We start from the raw sequence: 21,039 nt of genomic DNA on the forward strand, positions 1-21,039 counted from the left end.
TCTAAAGATATTCTGTATTTGACAAACACGTAATTCGACAAAACATTTTTTTGTTCAAGCATATAAATTTTGAAATTAAAAATTCGCAGGAATTTGTTTCAGCTATTAGAACAGAATTATAGAGCTTTTATAATACTAATTTAAAAACAAAGATAACAGTGTTTGAAGATGTAGATTCTCAGGAGGCAACAGTAAAGTTGACTTCTTTCTCCACTGAACACCAACTAAATATTGAGTTGATTTGCATACAAAGCAGAGCTTGCAACATGAGGGTGTTTCTTTACTTTTCAAATAATGCAGTAGTCACACAATGAATATAATAAGGCAGTTCATATTTGTCTCAGTAAATCATTAATTATTGACAGACACCTGTACAAAATACTTGGGCAAAATCCAGCTAAGATTTTCTGTTATCCTGCATGTCTAAATGCAGCACTTTTTTCTGAGATGAGGCCTCGGTTTTTATACTAAAATATCTGAATTACTTTGAATGAAACTGGAAATTATATCCCCATGTATCAATTTCAGAATGTAATAGAAGATTGCTGATTATTATTTTTGTGCTAGGAATGCATTATGAATATTGTGGGTAGAATAAAGGAAGGAATTGCTCAAATAAACTGGCTTCACTTTGTATCATGTCTGTCACACGAGTGTAGCACTAATGTTTACAGTCACTAAAAATGGGATGTGATCTTGGCCATGACAATGACTATTCACTACGTTCAATTACCCACCATAGACTCCGGTCAGTCAAAATGACTATTTTGAACTATAGGCATTAATCAGCGATTCTGCCAATGACGGAGAGATAGAATCTAGGTGAAGCCCCATGACCCCAAGATTCTTTTCCCTTACGTCACGAACCACGTGATCGAGCCCATACGGCTGGATATCCACTCTGCTCTGGAGATGAAGTCTGCGAGCTCTGCCTGGATCACTTGCTTTTTCCTGTCCGGGTTTCTAGCTTGGGTTGTTGCCGATGGCGCGGCACCCGTCATTTTTACCCTTGTGTCGTTTTCCCCTTTGTGTGTAGCATTTTTCACAACAAAGAAATAAAACCCGGACGTCGTAGCTTAATCACTTGTTGATTTCGTTACAACACCTTTTCCTACTGTTATTCACTTCCCTCATGCATGTCGTCTTCATTTTACACTTGATCTACATATTTAGAAATGAGTAGATGTAATGACAGCACCAGGGCTTGCTGCTGTTTTTTGGTCTCCTTGTTTTGAGTCGACTCTGCAGTGGTTATATTCAGAATTTATCAGCATAGAACCCACATTGCAAATGCCTTTTGCATACATGTAGCTGTGTGCGGGGATCGGGGTTTTGCTTTGAAGGCGTGTGTTTTTTCACTGGAGTTCTGAGGCCTGATATATTTTTTCAGAGCCATCAAAATCGCTGAGACTGACCACGTCGCTCGTATTGTCACACCAAGGCTGCATGTCCAGTAAGAAAATCGGTTAAAGTGAGTTGCGAGTTTGGCATGAGTAAAAAGTACTTCGTGTACCCATACGTCGAGTAGGAGGCCCTATGATGGAGGTACCAATATTTGTTCTCGGTCCCCCCCCCCCACTGATCGGAAGGCATCCTCACAGTATGTGTTTTCAGGCGATGATTTACCCGATTTTACCGGCTACAGCGAAGCTGTGCCCCTGGAGGTCTTTTCCTCCTATGGGTCCCGTTGCGGGTCACTTTGTGGATCCTTCCTCGCACTGCGCCGGGAGATGAGGGCTTTGGTTGAAGGACTGTCAGGGCGGGTTTCGTCCCCGGCAGGCCGGGTAGATCAGACGCAGCCCGAGCAAGCTGTCTCCACTGCGGCCCCCCGGTGGGCAAGCAGGAAGAAACACGAAAGCATCATTTGCATTCAAACGCGTCCCCATTTGCGGAACCCCTGTTCCCAGCCCGGCTTATGGGATCACATACATTGGGATTCAAAGCAACCCCATTGGCACGTCCCTCCCTGTCCGTCTGAGTGGGAACTTGGGCACGGGGCGTGCAAACAGTGTTGATGGACGGACGTTGGTGAGCCGCAGAGGAGGTAACTCTTAAGGACTTAACGTCTACGTGGGGTAAAATCTTATGCAACACTTTCCGCTAGACCAAACGCTACCCGGCCCGTGTGGTTTCGGGATCAGACCTCAAAGTGTGGGATGAGACCAAAACACCCCCAACCGGATCCCAAGGCTCCTTCCCCAGACCCCGGTACCACGAATTTCCGTTCGGCAAACCGGGTAAAGGCCAGCTCAATCTGAGACGATCAATCACACCCTGAGGGCAGAGTTGCTTCAGCGCATTATTGTGCGCGCCCAGAACTCTGAGACCTCAGAGGCAGAACACAACAGCCTCCTAGACCAGGCGACACATTTACTGGTGGGCCACCGCACATCTACTTGTGACATTCTCTAGTGTCACGTGGCTCTCTAGGCCGGCGTCATTACTGTTTTCGCCGGTAAACTGAGTCAGGGGATACGTCCCCACTTTAGTGACGCAGACTAGACATCTTCCACCCACTTTGCTCGGGGAATGGCTGGTACAGTCTTGGAGCTTCGGAGTGCAATGAACCAGAGGGTTCAGACCGAATCCGCTAGCCAGGTGGGCCTGCCAACGGTAAGCGGAGGGCACCCCTAGCACAGAAAACACAACGCCCTTGGGCATCATCCGCTAGCCAGTGTCAGCCAGGAGGCAAGCGCTCATACCCTACCAAGGGAGGGAAAAGTAGCGACACGCCCCCAGAGAGGAAAGGGCCAGGTGGTCGTCCACCCCGGAAGCGGAGGAAGCGTGTTTGACGCTTACATGTACCTCTTACATGTACTGAGGGGACAAGCATGTGTTCGACGAGTGGCCAGGTCACAACTTAGGGTGTCTCCCCTATTGGACACTGCCGGGGGACTCTCGCAAGGCAGAAGCAATCAGGCAGGAAGTAGCAGTTTGTTGGAAAGGGTGCCATACACAGGATAGATCAGCCGGCATTAAGTCCAGGCTTCTACCCAAATGTGTTCATAGTACCAAATCTACAGGTGGCGGGCATCCAGTTCTGGACCTACATGTAGGCAGACTGAATCAGTATGTGCTCCTGGATCGGTTCCGCATGGAGACGCCATTCAGCGTTCTTCTCTCCATCCACCGTTTCGCGTGGCTAGCCCCGCTAGACTTAAGCGTGGCCTACCTGCACATACTGATGCATCCAGCAAGTTGCCATCTCCTTTGAATCACCCAGCTGGGCCAAGTATTCGAATTTCGAGTGACCCTCGTTCGGGTTATGCATAGCGCCCTACGTGTTCACCAGAGTGAAAAAAAACAGGTAGTGCTGCTGCTTCACCAAATGTCGGTACACCTCAATCCGTACCTAGACAACTGGTTACTACATAACCCGGACAAGGGGTTATAAGCCAAATACGTCAGGCTAACACAGGATTTACTTCACCACTTGGGCTCTTTAGTAAATCGACAAGTCCATCTCGTCCCAACGCACAGTTGGTGTTCCTGGGCATGGAGTTTGGCACAGAGGTAGGCTTGGTATAGCTACTCTCACCTCTCAAATAGAAGTACCACCTGAAATAAAAGTACCCCTCGGAAAATTTCAAAATTGACACGTTACTAAATGTCTTTGCTACTAAAATGTGTTCTCACGGTGTATGTGTGCATCTATGACCCTGGTACATGCAATTGGGGATATATATGGACAGCAATTAAAGTCAAATAATCTTTCGATACTTGTAGTTTGGAAATATAATCATTGTTACAAAGTAAAACAAGAAGGCTGTCTAGTCACTAATAACTACAGCCATAGCATAAGTTATCAAACTTGCACTTACCAGCAGTATAATTAACTGCCATGTAACACCATTAGCAAGTTAAAAAGAGTGGATCCACGACAGCACTTCCTCTGAGAGTACAGATTTTTGGAGCTTTTAAATTTCACTTGTCCTGTACAGAAAATTACATGTCCCATAAATTGGGACTAAAAAGTTCAGTATAAAAAACAAATAATAAAAATAAAAATTTGTTTCGGTTTACTTATTTATTATAACAGAATCACGAAACGTCTTCAAGCCACACATAGCTACAATTTGATTGTTTTTCCTTGGTGAACCCCACCAGGTTAATTGTCACCTATCGCTCATTTCCCAGCTGCTGTGTTTGTTCAACTAAAAATTATGTTGTAGAAAATACAACATATGCTTTAGTTTAAGATTTCGTTAATATTTGTAAAATTGGACTACCTTAAATAATTGCATGAAATTAATATTTTTTATTGAAAATTAAAACGAAATACGTAATTTTTCATGCTCGAATTGTGGGCTACAATTTTAGAACTACTTTCAGTGTCTTGAAATGGCAGCCATTTCGTTTTGCCGATACTTGAAAAATTGCAATGTAAATATCGCGTATTTGTTATTACATATCACTGAACCTACTTAATATTGTCAGAAAGTAAGAACACTTTTATATTATCTTTATTGTGAGCATTTTTAAGATTTAATTTTGTGTAATAAAACTTTTGAAAACTCTTGTTGTAGCCGGTTGTTGATGTGATTATTACTTGCTTCTAAATGGTTGCGTACGACTACCTTGTAAGCAATTATCTACGCAATGAAAAACAATTTGTATCAACTATTTTCCTTTACAATGTAGCACTTTGGGAAAGCAAATTTGATGTGACTGGAAAAAACCACAAAGACAATACCCTTACTATTTCAGTTGTCCGATGGGCAATCACATTTGCATTCAGACTTGTCGGTACATTTCAACTGTGTTGTCGGCGCTGGGAAGTGGTGCATTAGTTTTTTTTTTTTCCATTTTACGTTCAGGGTCGCAGCCTAGCCGAACGCCTAGTCAGCGCTCCCTCGGTGTCCCTCCGAGAACTAATGCGGATCATCGGAATGATGACCTCGGTTTTGAAGGGTGGTTCCCCAGGCCGTACTACGCAGCCGCCCGGTACAACACTTGTTGTTACAATGCCAAGCTCTCCTATGGGAATTAGATAGGCGGGGTTTGATCTCGAACCAAGTGAAGGAAGCCCTGCCCTGGTGGTCGTCACTGGCCAACCTCGGACAGGGGGCCCCCTTTGACCCACTCACCGCAGGTATGCCTCTGGTAACAGTTCAAAATAGTCATTTTGACTGACCGGAGTCTATGGTGGGTAATTGAACGTAGTGCATTTAGACAGAGGGTTCTCTGAACCTGCCTATTCACATAGTTCATACCCACCATACACTCCGGGCCCCCCCAACAACCCCACTTTTTCCGTAGCGTTGGTCTAAGTCCTCGATGCAAAGAGAAAGGAACCAGAGTGGATATCCAGCCGTATTGGCGCGGCCATATGTTCTCGGTCATGTGGTTCGTGAAGTAAGGGAAAAAAATCTTGGGGACATGGGGCTTCCCCTGACCTGGATTCTATCTCTCCGTCATTGACAGAATCGCTGATTAATACCTACAGTTCAAAATAGTCATTTTGACTGACCGGAGTCTATGGTGGCTATGAACTATGTGAATACATGTAGGTGCGTTCGGAGAACCTTCTGCCTAATTCCAATATGTAGTATACATACATTTGTCCCAGCAAACTTTATTTTACACCAAAAGTATTTTTCTGCTGAAATATAGAACATTTATATAATTAATGACTGTGAGATTAATATTGCACATTTACTATTAACTGAGAAACAAGAAGATTCATTATTTCTTAAATAGTTATTTGTTACCTCATTGTTGTAAAATGCAATTCAAACAGAATTCATAAATGGGGATAGATTTATCTCTCTGTATCTGTACATACATGTACATGTACATGTATCAGTATCTCATGATATGTATGGCTTGATCATTTTCAAATTTTACACATACAATGTACATTACTGATCATATCACGTATATGTAAATTCATTTGCTGATCTAATTAAAGAAAATTGGCCATTTGATTTTTAAAATTTATAGTCTTCATCCTTAGTTTTTACCTTGCCCGTATCATACAAGATGAAAATAAAAAGTATATAAATTTAAGCGGAAAATGTCTGTCATCATGGTTTTGTCGTCGTTGTTAAAAATGTTTATGTGTACAGAATAACTTTACTAATTCTATTCCGAATTTTATCATACTTTGCAGTGTTCTCCACAATCCAAAATAGCTGGTGGGCGGCCTAATTAGCATAAATTTGCATATTAATTTGCATGTCATTTACATAGAGCATTCTAGCATTTATGTCATGAACTGCAATACACACTAAGTTATTTACTATTCTCTTTTTAATTTAATTGAAACATGTTACAATTTTTTGAAATACAAACTGATTGGTCACTATTATTATTTACGAAATGCAAAAAGTTTGAAATCGGTGATTTACACGTTCGCAAATTATTCTACGTTCATGAAATGCAATTCGAGTAACCAAGAGCAAGTACAAGAGTTATAATGTAGAAAATATACGAGATGATTTGTCCCCGACGCCAAAACGGACGATTTGTCAAAATAAAACTCATAACATTTTTTATTTGTGGCATCAGTACTCACCCATGCTGACGGACGGTAAGATGCATTTACGCATTTACGGTCACGATACGTTGCGTTTTCACACGTTGTTTTGGAATTCAAGAAAAAATGCCAGCAATCGGCAAAAGAAAAGAATCTGCTATGTTCTCGAAAGATTAGACATAAAAAATGGATAAATTGAAAAAAAAACATGGAAAAGATAACTAAAATATTATTCAATTACAAATACTCGCGGTAAACTAATCCGGCAGCCATGTTTGATGTTTATTACCGCTTTCCGAATTTAGTACACGAACACCCAGAATGCGCTGTTCCCCTATGCAACTTAGACATTAAATCGTTACAGCGCCAACAACGGTGGGTGGCCGGCGGTCGTTGAATGGGGTAGGCCAAAAGGTCACCAGTTTGCCTACTCCATGCTGTTTTTACGACGAAAATCGAGCGAACGTTGTAAATACGGCTAGAATTTTAATTTTTGTTCGAGTTTACATGCAATCTGCTAATATATTTGTTTATTTACTGTGCATATACATTTCGTTCCTATTTACTTCTTTCTTTCGTGATCGGAAGAGGATTATTAAAAATACAGCTGTAAATTTAAACCACTGTAGTTGCGTATCGTGAGCAATAAGTGGCAACAATGTCGGGCGACGATGAATTCAGGCGATTGACACATTGCCATGAATACATTTGATAACTGCTTGCAGACTTCCAGTGGTCATTGTTTATGTTTGGACTCTTGAAACAATAGCAAAATAAAGAGTTGGGCAACTACTCTTTTGTTTAGGCTTGGGAAGAACAATGCAAGCTTTTTACAAATAATTTCAGCTGGATGTACGTTGGTGGGCGGGTGTTGAGAGTTACTAGGCGGCCGTAAAACTTGATGGGCGGGCCGCCAACCTAAAACCCCTTGTGGAGAACACTGCTTTGTCATCTATCATCAATATGAAATCTTCTCTTAGTTCGAACAACAGATATCCTGTGTGAAAATATCATACACAAATTGAGAAAGTAGTAGTCTAAATCAAAGAATTTTTTTTACTGTTTCTACTTGACTGATTACTGGTGATACACAGTCAAAGATCACTAGTCCCAGTGGGAATATGCTTTACTATACGTGTTCAATGAAGTAAATCAATTAGGGGTGAAATCACTTGGGTCAAACCTTAGTTAGCCCAAACCACACAAATAAAGCCCAATTTTGCGGTTACAAAGTCTATTCAGTGCATCCTAGGACGACCGCACAAATTTGCATAAAAACAGCGATTCGAACTGATCTCGTTCACACACTTATTTTTAGGATTAACAGAGTTATCTTTGTGTTGATTTGACCAGTTAGTTAGTCCCTGTTCAGGCAAAGCCTGAAAGAGGAGTACTAGTTTTACTTTCTTTTTTTATTTTCAAGTTATCTCTCACATTTTCTCAGAGACTCTGCAGAAGATGTCAATGAAACTTGGCAAGTTGATGAACATGTCTGTGTTATATATGCACGTATTTTTTTTTCCCAGATCTGAAAAATCCTAAGTGGGTCTTTTTCAAGACTTTCATCCAAAATTACCTCTCTCTACTGCACTGACAGAGCAAATGAGCATGCTCAGAATAATTGATTCTGTTAAATTCAGATTCATGAATTCCTGATTTCTGATTCACAAGTTTCACCAAATGTATTCAATCGGTAGTGTATACTTTTCAGAACTCAGAATCAACTTTGCAGAACCTCAGAACCCAATTTCAAAATAGCTTTCTTATCATCAGAAGTCATCTTTTAGGTTATTATTAATATGACCACACCTTACCCAAAACATATGCAAATTAGCTAAATCCAGTTATTTCCTTTGATCTCAGCAACCATTGAGTTGATTTCATTCATATTTGGTAGGATTACACCTTGACACAAGTAGATGTGCTTCTGACAGTAATGGCCACGCTCTCCCAAAAATATGCAAATTAAAACAATGCAGTTATTTGCTGCTATCTTTACCACCACCGTGTCGTTTTATTCATATTTGGTATGATTACACTTGGCATGAGTAGATGTGCTTTTGGCAATAATGATCACACCCTCACAAAAATATTTGAACTTTGATGAAAGCAATTTTTTGAGCAAGTATACATGTATGACACATAGTTTTGTTGCACTCAGTAGATTCTGAACATGGGTCAGTGGAAGTTTTTAGTTGTCAGTACAAAACTAGATTACAGGAAATCACTTCATGATGAGTTGTACCCACATAGAGTACATATTCATTCACCTGTTTGCAGATGTTCCTTGTACTACTTTATAATCAAATAACGGGGACTGTGACATTCATGTCTTGTAAAAAAAATGAAAGTAAATCTTACCGAAAAGTATATACCCGTAAAAATATACCCGTAATTTCACTGCAGTGCAGACAGCTGACAGTTTTACGGTGGTCGTAGCATTACCACTGGCTTCAATTTTGTCACAGTGATAGAGAGACTGTGGGTCTCATACCACTAATTGAAACTCCTTAGATGACAATGTAAACATATGAGAAGATTGCTGTATGAAAATGATAAACAAAGTTGAAAACATGGCTACAAAATTGGAAATCAACATGTCAGTAACCAACTACAAAAGAAAACAGGTTGGCCGGCTCAAACTCTTGCAAATCCCAGGTAAACAAGACACACATACTGTATTTGGATTGCACCTAGAAAAATCACTAGAAATACATCAAGATTAGAACAAATACACACAGAATAAATCCACAAGTATACAGCTGCTATATAAATAAAGGACCACTTGTTAGTCTCACCTTTGACCCAGGTGATGCACGCCCTCAAACAAGGTGCACCTGAGAAAAAAATATTTCAAAAATGTCATTGTTTCTTGCAAGGCATTTGAATTGGGGGCTACAAATGGTCATTGGTTGAATAGCGGCATGATGCCTATGGTTTTGAGATGCATGCACATAAAACAATGTTGTCATTGTCGATTTATTACTTCCATAATCTTTTGATAACTTGCAGTCTCACTGACCATTTAGCTCCATGGATAAACATATTTTACTGACCATCCCAAATATATACATGTATATAACATAAGTAATCATCCTAAGAAACTGCTCATTAAAATTCTATTGCATTTTTTCCTTGTTCTGTTTCAAACATTAATTTACCATATACTGGGTATATCACAATAGAGGGTTCATGACTTAATTCACATTTAATATGGACATAAATTATATCAAACCTATCGTATCTGTAATTAATTGCAGATACTTTAACTAATTATTCACATTAACAAATATATTGACTTGTATCACAATCTAAGTTGTGGGAAACTGATCATTATTACCAATCACAGAAATAAATAAATACAATTTTCATCACAATTAAAAATGACAATATAAATAGATTTATGAAACAAATGCAAGGTTTTTGACTCCCATGTGCGAAGCACAAAATGGGAGTCTTTGCAGTTGGTGTGTCTGTATGTGTGTGTGTGTGTGTGTGTGTGTGTGTATGTGTGTATGTGTGTCCGACTGTTCCACTGCTATCTCAAGAACCATATATCGGTTTTTGATGAAACTTGGTGCATAGATGCTCTGGGCCAATGCGCAGATTTGATTAGGTTTTGGTAAAAATCCATGCTCGTTAATTACATAATTTGCATGATAATTAGCTAATTCTTAGCTATTCTATGACTGTTCCACTGATATCTAAAGAACCACTCATTGGATTTTGATGAACCTTGGTACATAGATGCTCTGAACTAATGCTAGGTTTTGATTAGGTTTTGGTTAAAATCCATGCTCGTTAATTACCTAATTTGCATGATAATTAGCTAATTTTTAGCTGTTCTATGACTGTTCCACTGATATCTAAAGAACCACTCATTGGATTTTGATGAAACTTGGTACATAGATGCTCTGAACATATGCGCAGATTTGATTAGTTTTTGGTAAAAATCCGTGCATATTAATTACCTAATTTGCATGATAATTAGCTATTTTTTAGTGGTTCCATGACTGTTCCACTGATATCTAAACAACCACTCATTGGATTTTGATGAAACTTGGTACATAGATTTTCTGAACTAATGCTAGGTTTTGATTAGTTTTTGGTAATAATCCGTGGATACTAATTACCTAATTTGCATAATGATTAGTCAATTTTCGTTTTTTCCACTGATATCTCAAGTACTAATCATCACATTTCAATAAAACTTGGTACATAGATGTCATATGACACTGCACAGACCTGATAGTTTTTATGGTAATATCAGTACATGTAATTACCTAATTTGCATAATTAATTAATTTTCAGCTTTTGATATAAGTAGTGAGCATTACATTTCAATGAAACTTGGTACTTACATACTCAAGGACTATGTAGAGATTGATTGTTTCGGATAAATATTTGTGCATATTAATCACCTAATTTGCATAATTAGTTAATTTTCAGCTTTTCCACGGGTATCTCAAGTACTAATCATCGCATTTCAATGAAACTTGGTACATAGATCCTTTAGGACTACGCAGAGACCTGATTAGTTTCAGGGTAAATAATTGTGCATATTAATTACCTAATTTGCATAATTAATTTTCGGCTTTTCTACTGATATCTAAAGTACTAATCATCACATTTCAATGAATCTAAAATTATGCAGAGACCCAATTAGTTTTTGGTAAATATTTGTGCATATTAATCACCTAATTTGCATAATTAACCAATTTCCAACTTTCACACTGATATCTCAGGTACTACCGTAATCATCACATATCAATGAATGTTTATACATGGATACTGTAGGACAATAGACAGACCTGGATAATTGTGGGTTAAAATCTGTACATATTAATTACCCAATTTGCATAATTAACCAATTTTAAGCTTTCACACTGATATCTAAAGTACTAATTTCCATTTTTATGAAACTTAGTACAAAGATGCTCTAGGACAATGTACAAACCTAATTAGTTTGGGGTAAAACTCTGTTCATATTATTTCCCCAATTAGCATAATAATTCATAATTTGTTGGTTCTAATCACATTTCAATTAAACTTGGTACATAGAGTTTTTGTTACATAAATTTGCGCAGACCTCATTAGTTTTACAATCAAATCTGTTCATGTTAATTTTCTGATTTGCATAATTAGTTTTCAGCTAAGTAATTTCAAATTATATATAATGTGTCTCCAATACTCTCAGCACATGGGAGTTCTTTCTAAGCTTTCTTTGATTTTATTAGCATTTACATGACTTGCAAAAAAACTCTCTGCTGGAATTCTTTATAACACTTCAAAATATCACACTCAGTATGAACATGGAGCTCCATAGTATGCAACTTATTTTTTTTTGCTACTGAAATCTCTTTTGAATCTTCCTCCTTGAAACTGTATTGTAAGAAAAACCCATGCAGGTTTTCCCAATCTAAACCTGAAATTCCCTGGTCTGTCTTTCTTTGTTCTCGGGTTGTTTATTTTAGTGGGGATGTTAATGTGCTGTTAATCTGGGAGTGAGGTTCAGACCTACTACAAATTTGCATATTGTAGGTCTGAATAGGGCTGAAAAGGGCAGACGGGGTTAACCCAGGTATGACCTAAGTGTTTGAATATGGGGTCACCTCCTATCTTGTAAACAATATCATTGGTATTTGTTTACATCAAGTTTCTTAAATAATTCTGACCATAAACACTCATCATACATTACTTTTCCCTTGGAAATGTAAATTACCTGGCAATTTGAGTACTTGTATTTGAACTTGTTCAACCAACCAGCTTAATTCACATATGATACATACTAAGGAAATAAAATGTATTATTATTTGCAGGGAGTGATTGGAAAGTTGAGTACCAGGAATATGTCAAACATGGAACAACACAGTCTGCATACTGAGAAACCATACCAATGTAAAGAATGTAACAAGTGTTTTACCTGGAAATGCTACCTGAAAAGACACATTAAAGTGCATACTGGTGAAAAACCATATGAATGTAAAGAATGCAACAAGTGCTTTACCACGAAAGACCACCTGAAACCACACATGAGAGTGCATATTGGCGAGAAACCATATGAATGTGAAGAATGCAACAAGTGCTTTACCACGAAAGACCACCTGAAACCACACATGAGAGTGCATACTGGTGAGAAACCATACCAATGTAAAGAATGCAACAAGTGCTTTACTATGAAATACCACCTGAAAAGCCACATGAGAGTGCATACTGGCGAGAAACCATATGAATGTGAAAAATGCAACAAGTGCTTTACCACGAAAGGCCACCTGAAACCACACATGAGAGTGCATACTGGTGAGCAGCCATACCAATGTAAAGAATGCATCAAGTATTTTACCTGGAAAGGTGACATGAAAAAACACATGAGAGTGCATACTGGTGAGAAACCATATCAATGTAAAGAATGCAACAAGTATTTTACCTGGAAAGGCGACCTGAAAACACACATGAGAGTACATACTGGTGAGAAACCATACCAATGTAAAGAATGCAACAAGTATTTTACCTGGAAAGGCAACCTGAAAAAACACATGAGAGTGCATACTGGTGAGAAACCATACCAATGTAAAGAATGCAACAAGTATTTTACCTGGAAAGGCGACCTGAAAACACACATGAGAGTGCATACTGGTGAGAAACCATATGAATGTAAAAAATGCAACAAGTGCTTTAGCTGGAAAGGCAATCTGAAAACACACATGAGAGTGCATACTGGTGAGAAACCATATGAATGTAAAGAATGCAACAAGTGCTTTAGCTGGAGAGGGGACCTGAAAAAACACATGAGAGTGCATACTGGCGAGAAACCATACCAATGTAAAGAATGCAACAAGTGCTTTACCATGAAAGGCGACCTGAAAAGACACATGGGAGTGCATACTGGTGAGAAACCATATGAATGTAAAGAATGCAACAAGTGTTTTCCCGACAAATGCTACCTGAAAACACACATGAGAGTACATACTGGTGAGAAACCATACCAATGTAAAGAATGCATCAAGTATTTTACCTGGAAAGGCGACCTGAAAACACACATGAGAGTGCATACTGGTGAGAAACCATACCAATGTAAAGAATGCAACAAGTGCTTTACCAGGAAAGCCGTTTTAAAAAAACACATGAGAGTGCATACTGGTGAGAAACCATATGAATGTAAAAAATGCAACAAGTGCTTTAGCTGGAAAGGCAATCTGAAAACACACATGAGAGTGCATACTGGTGAGAAACCATATGAATGTAAAGAATGCAACAAGTGTTTTACCCAACAAGGTGCTGTGAAAAAACACATGAGAGTGCATACTGGTGAGAAACCATACCAATGTAAAGAATGCAACAAGTGCTTTACCATGAAAGGTGTCCTGAAAAGACACATGGGAGTGCATACTGGTGAGAAACCATATGAATGTAAAGAATGCAACAAGTGTTTTACCCAGAAAGGCCACCTGAAATCACACATGAGAGTGCATACTGGTGAGCAGCCATACCAATGTAAAGTTTGTGACAAGTGTTTTATCAATACAAGCAATCAGAAAAAACACATGAGGGTGCATACTGGTGAGAAACCATACCAATGTAAAGTTTGTGAGAAGTGTTTTACCGAGAAAGGCCACCTGAAATCACACATGAGAGTGCATACTGGTGAGAAACCATACCAATGTAAAGAATGCAACAAGTGCTTTACCGAGAAAGGCTACCTGAAATCACACATGAGAGTGCATACTGGTGAGAAACCATACCAATGTAATGAATGCAACAAGCGTTTTACCTGGAAAGGCGACCTGAAAACACACATGAGAGTGCATACTGGTGAGAAACCATACCAATGTAAAGAATGCAACAAGTGCTTTACCAGGAAAGCCGATTTAAAAAAACACATGAGAGTGCATACTGGTGAGAAACCATATGAATGTAAAGAATGCAACAAGTGTTTTTCCCAGAAAGGCCACCTGAAATCACACATGAGAGTGCATACTGGTGAGCAGCCATACCAATGTAAAGAATGCAACAAGTGTTTTACCCGGAAAAGCAATCTGAAAACACACATGAGAGTGCATATTGTTCAGCAACGTTACAGTATTAGAAAGTTAGAAGAAACAGAGAATGATGGACAAGTACATGTATTTCGTGTAATATTTATGTAGTGTACTACAGTCTGTGTTCATATTCATGTTGAAAAACTGATCAGAAGGAAATGTTATATAGTTATATATATAGTTATTATAGAATTACACTGGGCTTCATAAAGGCAAAATATCCAGGTGTATATGTACCTCAGGTTGACCTCTCTCATATTTGTTCATTTCATAATATCTTCCAGTCTCTGATTTTAATGAATATTTTTGGTAAAAAGTTATATTTTCAACTTCTTGTTGAATACCGCAAGTCTGGTTGCTTTGATATTACATATTCTACTCAAAACAATTTAAGGAACACTTGAATATTCACAGTTACAGCAAGATCCTTTATTTCAGATAAACCCATTTGGTCACATAATTGATGTGAAATATCTGCATAATGAAACGGATTATAAGGAATGCATGTAATCATTCCACATTTCGTTACATGAGGTCTAAAAGAGAGAAGGGGTGAAATCGAAAATCTCAGTTCATGTAACATTTCAAAATGGGTGTGACCACCTCTTGCAATAATACATGCAACACAACATCCATAGGTCAAGTCTGTTATTAACCAATCAGAATGCAGTGTTGTACCAACGCACCTCCGGGAATCCCCAAAGGCATTCTGCTCACCCAATGCGGAAGTGAATTGAAGATGTCAAAGTATGATCTGTTTGAATTAATCTTGGCAGCAAAAAAACAGCATATTTTGTTTTCAAAATAGGGTAATTAAAAATTTCTTAATGGTAAACTGAATATGGAATGAAATATTGTTGACAGGTCATTGTCGAAGATTAGTTTACACATGGTAATGGTATAGGTTTCTAATTAGATACTATTTGGTGTTACTCGTCCCTTGCATAGCTCGACCATCAGTATCTTGAAGTAGGAAAGGCATTGACACACAAAGGCGATCTCACCTCAACAATACAAATATAATCTCCAAATACTTCTAAACTGAATTACAATATTTGGTACTCTGCTACATCAGACCATTATTACTAATTGTCTAGGGAGTAACTGACCTCAGTTACACGTTTTCTAGCTTCCATTCGTCTTAACGTAAGTAAAAACGATTTGGGATCTATCTCCGTCGAGTGCTAACTGTGAACTGACTTTTATGTCTAAATCTTCCGGAAAAAGAATGTATATCGGAGCGTAAAATATTACAGCCACAAGAGGGCGTAAATACAAAAAGTTGAACGTACAATAAAAATACAATATAAATAAACGGCGGCTACATTCCAGCCCCTAATTATGATCTTGATAACATTCTAATAAAAATCAAAAATACAGAATAAATAATGAAAACGAAACTTAATAAAATTCGAAAGGCACTTAAAAAAATGTACGTATTCTTCAAATGGTCCAGGAAATTCTACCAGATTTTTATTACTATGATGGTTCTGCACTCTGTTCTTCTGCAACGTTTTTGAATGTTCTATGGTTGAGAAAGTGGGTTTGATGGGTCCACTTCAATGTAAATACATACTAATGTACCAAAACTTCAACTCTTAGTCTGTCAGGATTTTCTATCATTCTTTTTATATTGCTATCAAACTGACGATTTTGCTGTCGCTTCCAAATAGCACGCATAACTTATCATAAGCCTGTTCCAATATTTTATATTTGGTCTTTACCATTGCTCTTCTCACAGGATTATTTTTATCGGCAATAACCTTGACTATAATGCCCATTGCCAAACACATCAAGAGTGTTGTCATCTTTAATGCGAACAATATCACCAACTTTCAGATTGGGTTTTGACCTCAACCATTTCTGTCATTCTTGCAATAAAGGTAGATATTCCTTTATTCATCGTCGCGAAAACAAGTCTGCCATGTACTGAACTTGTTTCCTTCTGTTTTTGAAGTATATACCCGTCTTGTTGCTGGGAAAGGATTGACCAGCTTTGTTATTAGTCCAAGAAAATTGTTCAGCTTGGAATGTGTCTGAATCCCTCATTAGTATGCAAGAATGTAGGAATGTACCAAGAAAATTATTTTTCTGGAGTAAATTGTAGTGTATTTTACTTATAAATTGTCAAAAATTGCATGGAGATTTTATGAAAATGTGTGGATGTTAACAGAATGATGTCGTGTGGTCACAGTTGCGCAATAAATAATGGACTATTTTGGACGTAGCTATAAAATGTGTCACCGAAGTACTCACACGTGTGCATGATTCCAATAGTTTGTGTTGTGGAGAAACTCCATTAGAAAATAAGTATTGTGTAATTTGTAGTGAGAATGTATTCAAATAGATTTATGTTTATGAATCTTGTTTTTTTCAAAGTGTATTTATATAATAAAAATTGTTTATAAAAATGCTTTTTATACTTTTTCGATAGATTGAATTTACAAATGTGTTACGAATTTCTGATAGTTTAGGCTTTGTGTTCTTGTGAACGGGAAGACATTAAACTGTTGTACAGTGGACGTCGATAAAAGCAAACGTATTACGAAAGTTGTGAAATCATGGTACTGTTTTGGCATTATACGACATGCAGTTCCCTTTTGATGGATTTTATGTGACTGGCCGTGTTATCGAACTGTATTATGTAAATCTGCCCGAGAAAATCTGCGAGCAAAGTTTAAATTACCATTTTCGCGCTGCGTATAGCCTGGAGTCGTCATCTAAGTATGCACAATTGTTTGTCTCGTGTTCCCCGGTGCATTTAAAACTCCCTTTTGTATTTGGGGGACTTTGTGTGACTGACCGTGGTGTAGTAGTGTGTATTAAATTACGTTTGTGTCTCAACGAGAACTGAAAAGTGATTTTCATTTACTTCGTCTGTTATAAATCAACTGTATTAGCTGCCTTCGAACTTCCTATTGCCATCGGGATTATGTCTACTACACTCAGCGGTGTAGTTCGTATCGATCTTCTTGTATGAAACGCACCCGAACCCGGAGTTTCCAAAATAAATAAATAATAATACGTACCCTCATGTATACTTCAAGTTAACATTAAAACAAAGTCAAAGTTTTTGAAAGTGATTTGTTGCCTGTTCGCCAATCCATTGCTCCAAAACACACCTTTAAATACTCTTATTTTCCCAGCATCGAGATGGCTCTGCCAACTCTTGTTAAATTAGGTGGGAGAGATACATCTTTCATTGTTAACATATTAGGTGTCAGTGGTTCAATGTCTTAAGCTTCATCAGATAGCTTGTTGATTGGCCTGCTATTAATTATGTATTGTACTTCACACATAAAAGTCTGTAAACTCTCATCTGTTAACAGTTGTTGTTCCATAATGGATCTCAGTAGTTTTCTTATGGTGCGTATTACAACTACAGTTAATCCCTTTTGTATAAGAAACCCGGATATCTTTGCTTTATTTCATTTGTCTATCTCTTCCTTTAACTGTTTATTGGCTTCGATGAAGTTGGTTCCATTGTCTGATATGATGTACTTCACCTGTCCTCTTCTTGCTATGAAACGCCTCAATGCTTTGATGTCAGTACTCGATTACTCAGCTATTTCAATATGTGCAGTACAATTTGCCAAGCAAGTAAAAATTACTCCATATCTTTTCACTACACTTCTTCTTCTCTTATTTTCAATTGGGCCAAATAGGTCAACACCCATTCTTGTGAATGGTGGTTCATTAGAAGATACGCGCTTAACTGGTAAATCAGCCATCTTCTGAATTCCAATACTTCTTGTTGCAGAGTTAGCATGTATATGTCATGAATTTGTTTTCGCGTATCTGTTGACTGACTTAATTAGCTGATTATTAGCTGAATTGCTGTGTTATGTCTGTCATTGTGTAGGCCTATTTGAAGTTTTGGACGGAACTTGGCTCAGTGATTTGGAACTAATTACCAGATAATCATCGCCATTTTGACAGTTTATATCCATAGTTATTAATGTAGTGAACGATTAATCAAAAGATATGACGTATTCAGTACTTAGTGTGAATGGCTTTATGATTGAAGGTTACGCCCTAGAGTCTTTTTACTGCATTGTAATTGGTTAGAGTTTTGAAAATGAATAAAGAGAGTTTTGAGTTGATCTTGGCGAATACTCCACGATAGACGCAGTCGAATGCAGTCCTGGGCAGTCGAGAGTCCGAGAGAGTCCAGGGGCGAGCCTTGAGGCAGTCCAGTCTTGGGCAAGTCTTGGTTCAGCCTAGTGAGAGTCTTGGGGACTTTTCCCCAGGGCGCTGTGTCTTATAGAGTGCTCCACAGATCGACTAAGACGAGAGCTGAAACGTATTTCGTTGTGTGTGTCTTATTTGACTGTAAAGTATAAGTGACTTTCCCGATCCCGTACCTCAAGGGGACGAGATAGAGAGACGAGACGAGTTTCCCCCCTGACAAGTGTGGAGAACCCCCGAGTAGAAGAATTTTACCCCTGATATATAATCCAATATTTCTTCGGATTCTTAGTTCGCAAATTATGTAATTTCTCCTAAAGTGTCCACCATTCTCATGAATATCACGTAGGATTAATTCAGATACATCTAGGTAAAATCTTTAGGTAAAATCAGTGGATGTTTTTTCTCGTCTGAGAGGTTTGCTCGACTCAATCAACCGCCTACCCATAACAGACTATATGTTCCTAATGCAGGATTCAATTTGTAGAGACGACTGGTTCGCTTCACATACTTCTCTTTTCCATTAAGTATGGCAACTTCTTCTGCAAAGACTCTGTGTTGTTCAAATTTAATGATAGCCAGTTCAGCATCACATATGTCTTGTACAGTCAACACAAAATCTACATTCTGCTTAATTAGCCCTACAGCTTGGTGTTTATTCTCCCATCGGATATTCAACTTTTTCTCGAACTTCAACAGCCATGCAACTGCCTTCCTTAGCTGGAACCAATTTGAGTAATGTTGTATTAATTCAGCAATTGGATTTGTTCTTGAGACTCGTGGTCCATAAATGCATTGACTATTCTCGTGAAAGTCATCTATAGACTGTCCTCGTGAACATTCATCTGCTGGGTTGTCCTTAGTGTTCACATATGACCACTGCGCAGGTACTGATCCTTCTCGTTCCAGTGCCACTCTGTTTGCAACTGAAGTGTGAAATCTTGTATGCTTCTTATTTATGTACCGAAGCTCAGTCATGCTATCGGTCCAGTAAAATGTCTCATCCACTTTCATTTCCATCTTTTTCTGTATGAGTTTATTCTGTTTCACTGACAATGTTGCTGCTGTCAACTCTAATCGTGGAATAGTCATTTGTTTCATTGGTGCCACTCTGGCTTTGCCTGTTAGAATAATACAATTAACTTGTCCATTCTGATTCACCATCCTAATGTATTACACTGCACCATAACCCAATTCACTGGCATCAGAAAAATGGTGTAACTAGGTATTTATTGGTTTACCAAATTTTCTGGTTTCAGGCATCTATTAATCTTGAAGTTCTCTTCCAACTTACGTAGGTCCTCCAGCCACTTATTCAATTTTGTATGCTGTTTGGCAGGAATTTTAGCATCCCAGTTCAACTTACTGTTACATGGGTCTTGGAGTATAACTTTGGCTGGCAGAATCACAGGAGCTGCAAACCCCAATGGGTCAAACATAGAGTTGACAATACTCAGTATGCCTCCTCTGGTAGTTGTCTTTTCTTTGATGCAGTTCCTGAAACCAAATGTGTCGGCTTCCACATTCCACTGCATGCCTAGAGCTCTTTCTACTGGCAACTCATCCATTTGTAAGTTCAAGTCTTTAACTTCTTTAGCTCTCTCTATTTTTGGTATTGCTCCCAGTACCCATCTATAATTCTTATCCATTTGGTAAGCCACCTTCCTTACAAGTGGTCATAATATTCTTAGCCAAAGTTATACCCTCTTTCATTGTAGGCACAGATTTTAGCATATCATCACCATAGAAATTGATTCGTATACTATCAAGAACTAAGGCTTCTGTATTTGAACTATCTTCAGCTGTCCCTTTTAAAGTGTAATTGGCACAGCTTGGTGGTGAAGTTGCTTCAAAGATATGAACTTTCATCCTATACTCTACTGCAGGCTTGCTTGTATCACCATCAGGTCACCACAGAAAACGTTGAAAATCTTTCTACTCTGTGATATGTTAACTTGTGAAAACATACTTTCTATGTCGGATATCAATGCAACTGGTTCTAGACGAAAACGTATCAATCACCTACTAATGTGTCGGTTAGATCAGGACCTTGTAACAACTCCTTATTGAGTGATGTCCCCTGGAATTCGGCACTGCAATTGAATAAAACCCTCAGTTTCTTCTTTTGTAGATGTCGTACACCATGATGTGGAATATACCACTTCTTGCTCTCTTTTCCCGGCATCTCTTCTAATGATACTGACTCAGCATAAACTTTGGCAAATACAGTTTCCATAAACTGATTATATTCCTGGTGATATGACAGATCTCTTTGTAATTTCTTTCTCAGCTGTTTCAGTCGCTGTTCGGCAATTGGTCTATTGTCTGGCATCT

At 38.3% G+C, this 21,039-nt stretch overlaps 2 protein-coding genes across 2 annotated transcripts in view; one reads left to right on the forward strand and one right to left on the reverse strand.

The window, feature by feature from the left end:
• Positions 1-15,146, forward strand: part of LOC144346511 (uncharacterized) — a 75,829-nt gene extending 60,683 nt beyond the window's left edge. Inside the window, exon 3 of the mRNA XM_085506904.1 lies at positions 12,518-15,146. Coding sequence (XP_085363030.1) covers positions 12,518-14,625 — 2,108 coding nt within the window. The 3' untranslated portion in view covers positions 14,626-15,146. The remainder of the gene's footprint in view (positions 1-12,517) is intronic.
• A 3,991-nt stretch (positions 15,147-19,137) lies between these two features.
• LOC146734978 (uncharacterized) lies at positions 19,138-19,869 on the reverse strand. Its single transcript, XM_085507297.1, has one exon. It carries the CDS (start codon positions 19,867-19,869, stop codon positions 19,138-19,140), a length of 732 nt encoding a protein of 243 aa, XP_085363423.1.
• Positions 19,870-21,039: the final 1,170 nt, after the last annotated feature.

The sequence above is a fragment of the Saccoglossus kowalevskii genome, chromosome 13 (assembly GCF_978046115.1).
Source record: "Saccoglossus kowalevskii chromosome 13, keSacKowa6.1, whole genome shotgun sequence".
NCBI lineage: Eukaryota > Metazoa > Hemichordata > Enteropneusta > Harrimaniidae > Saccoglossus > Saccoglossus kowalevskii.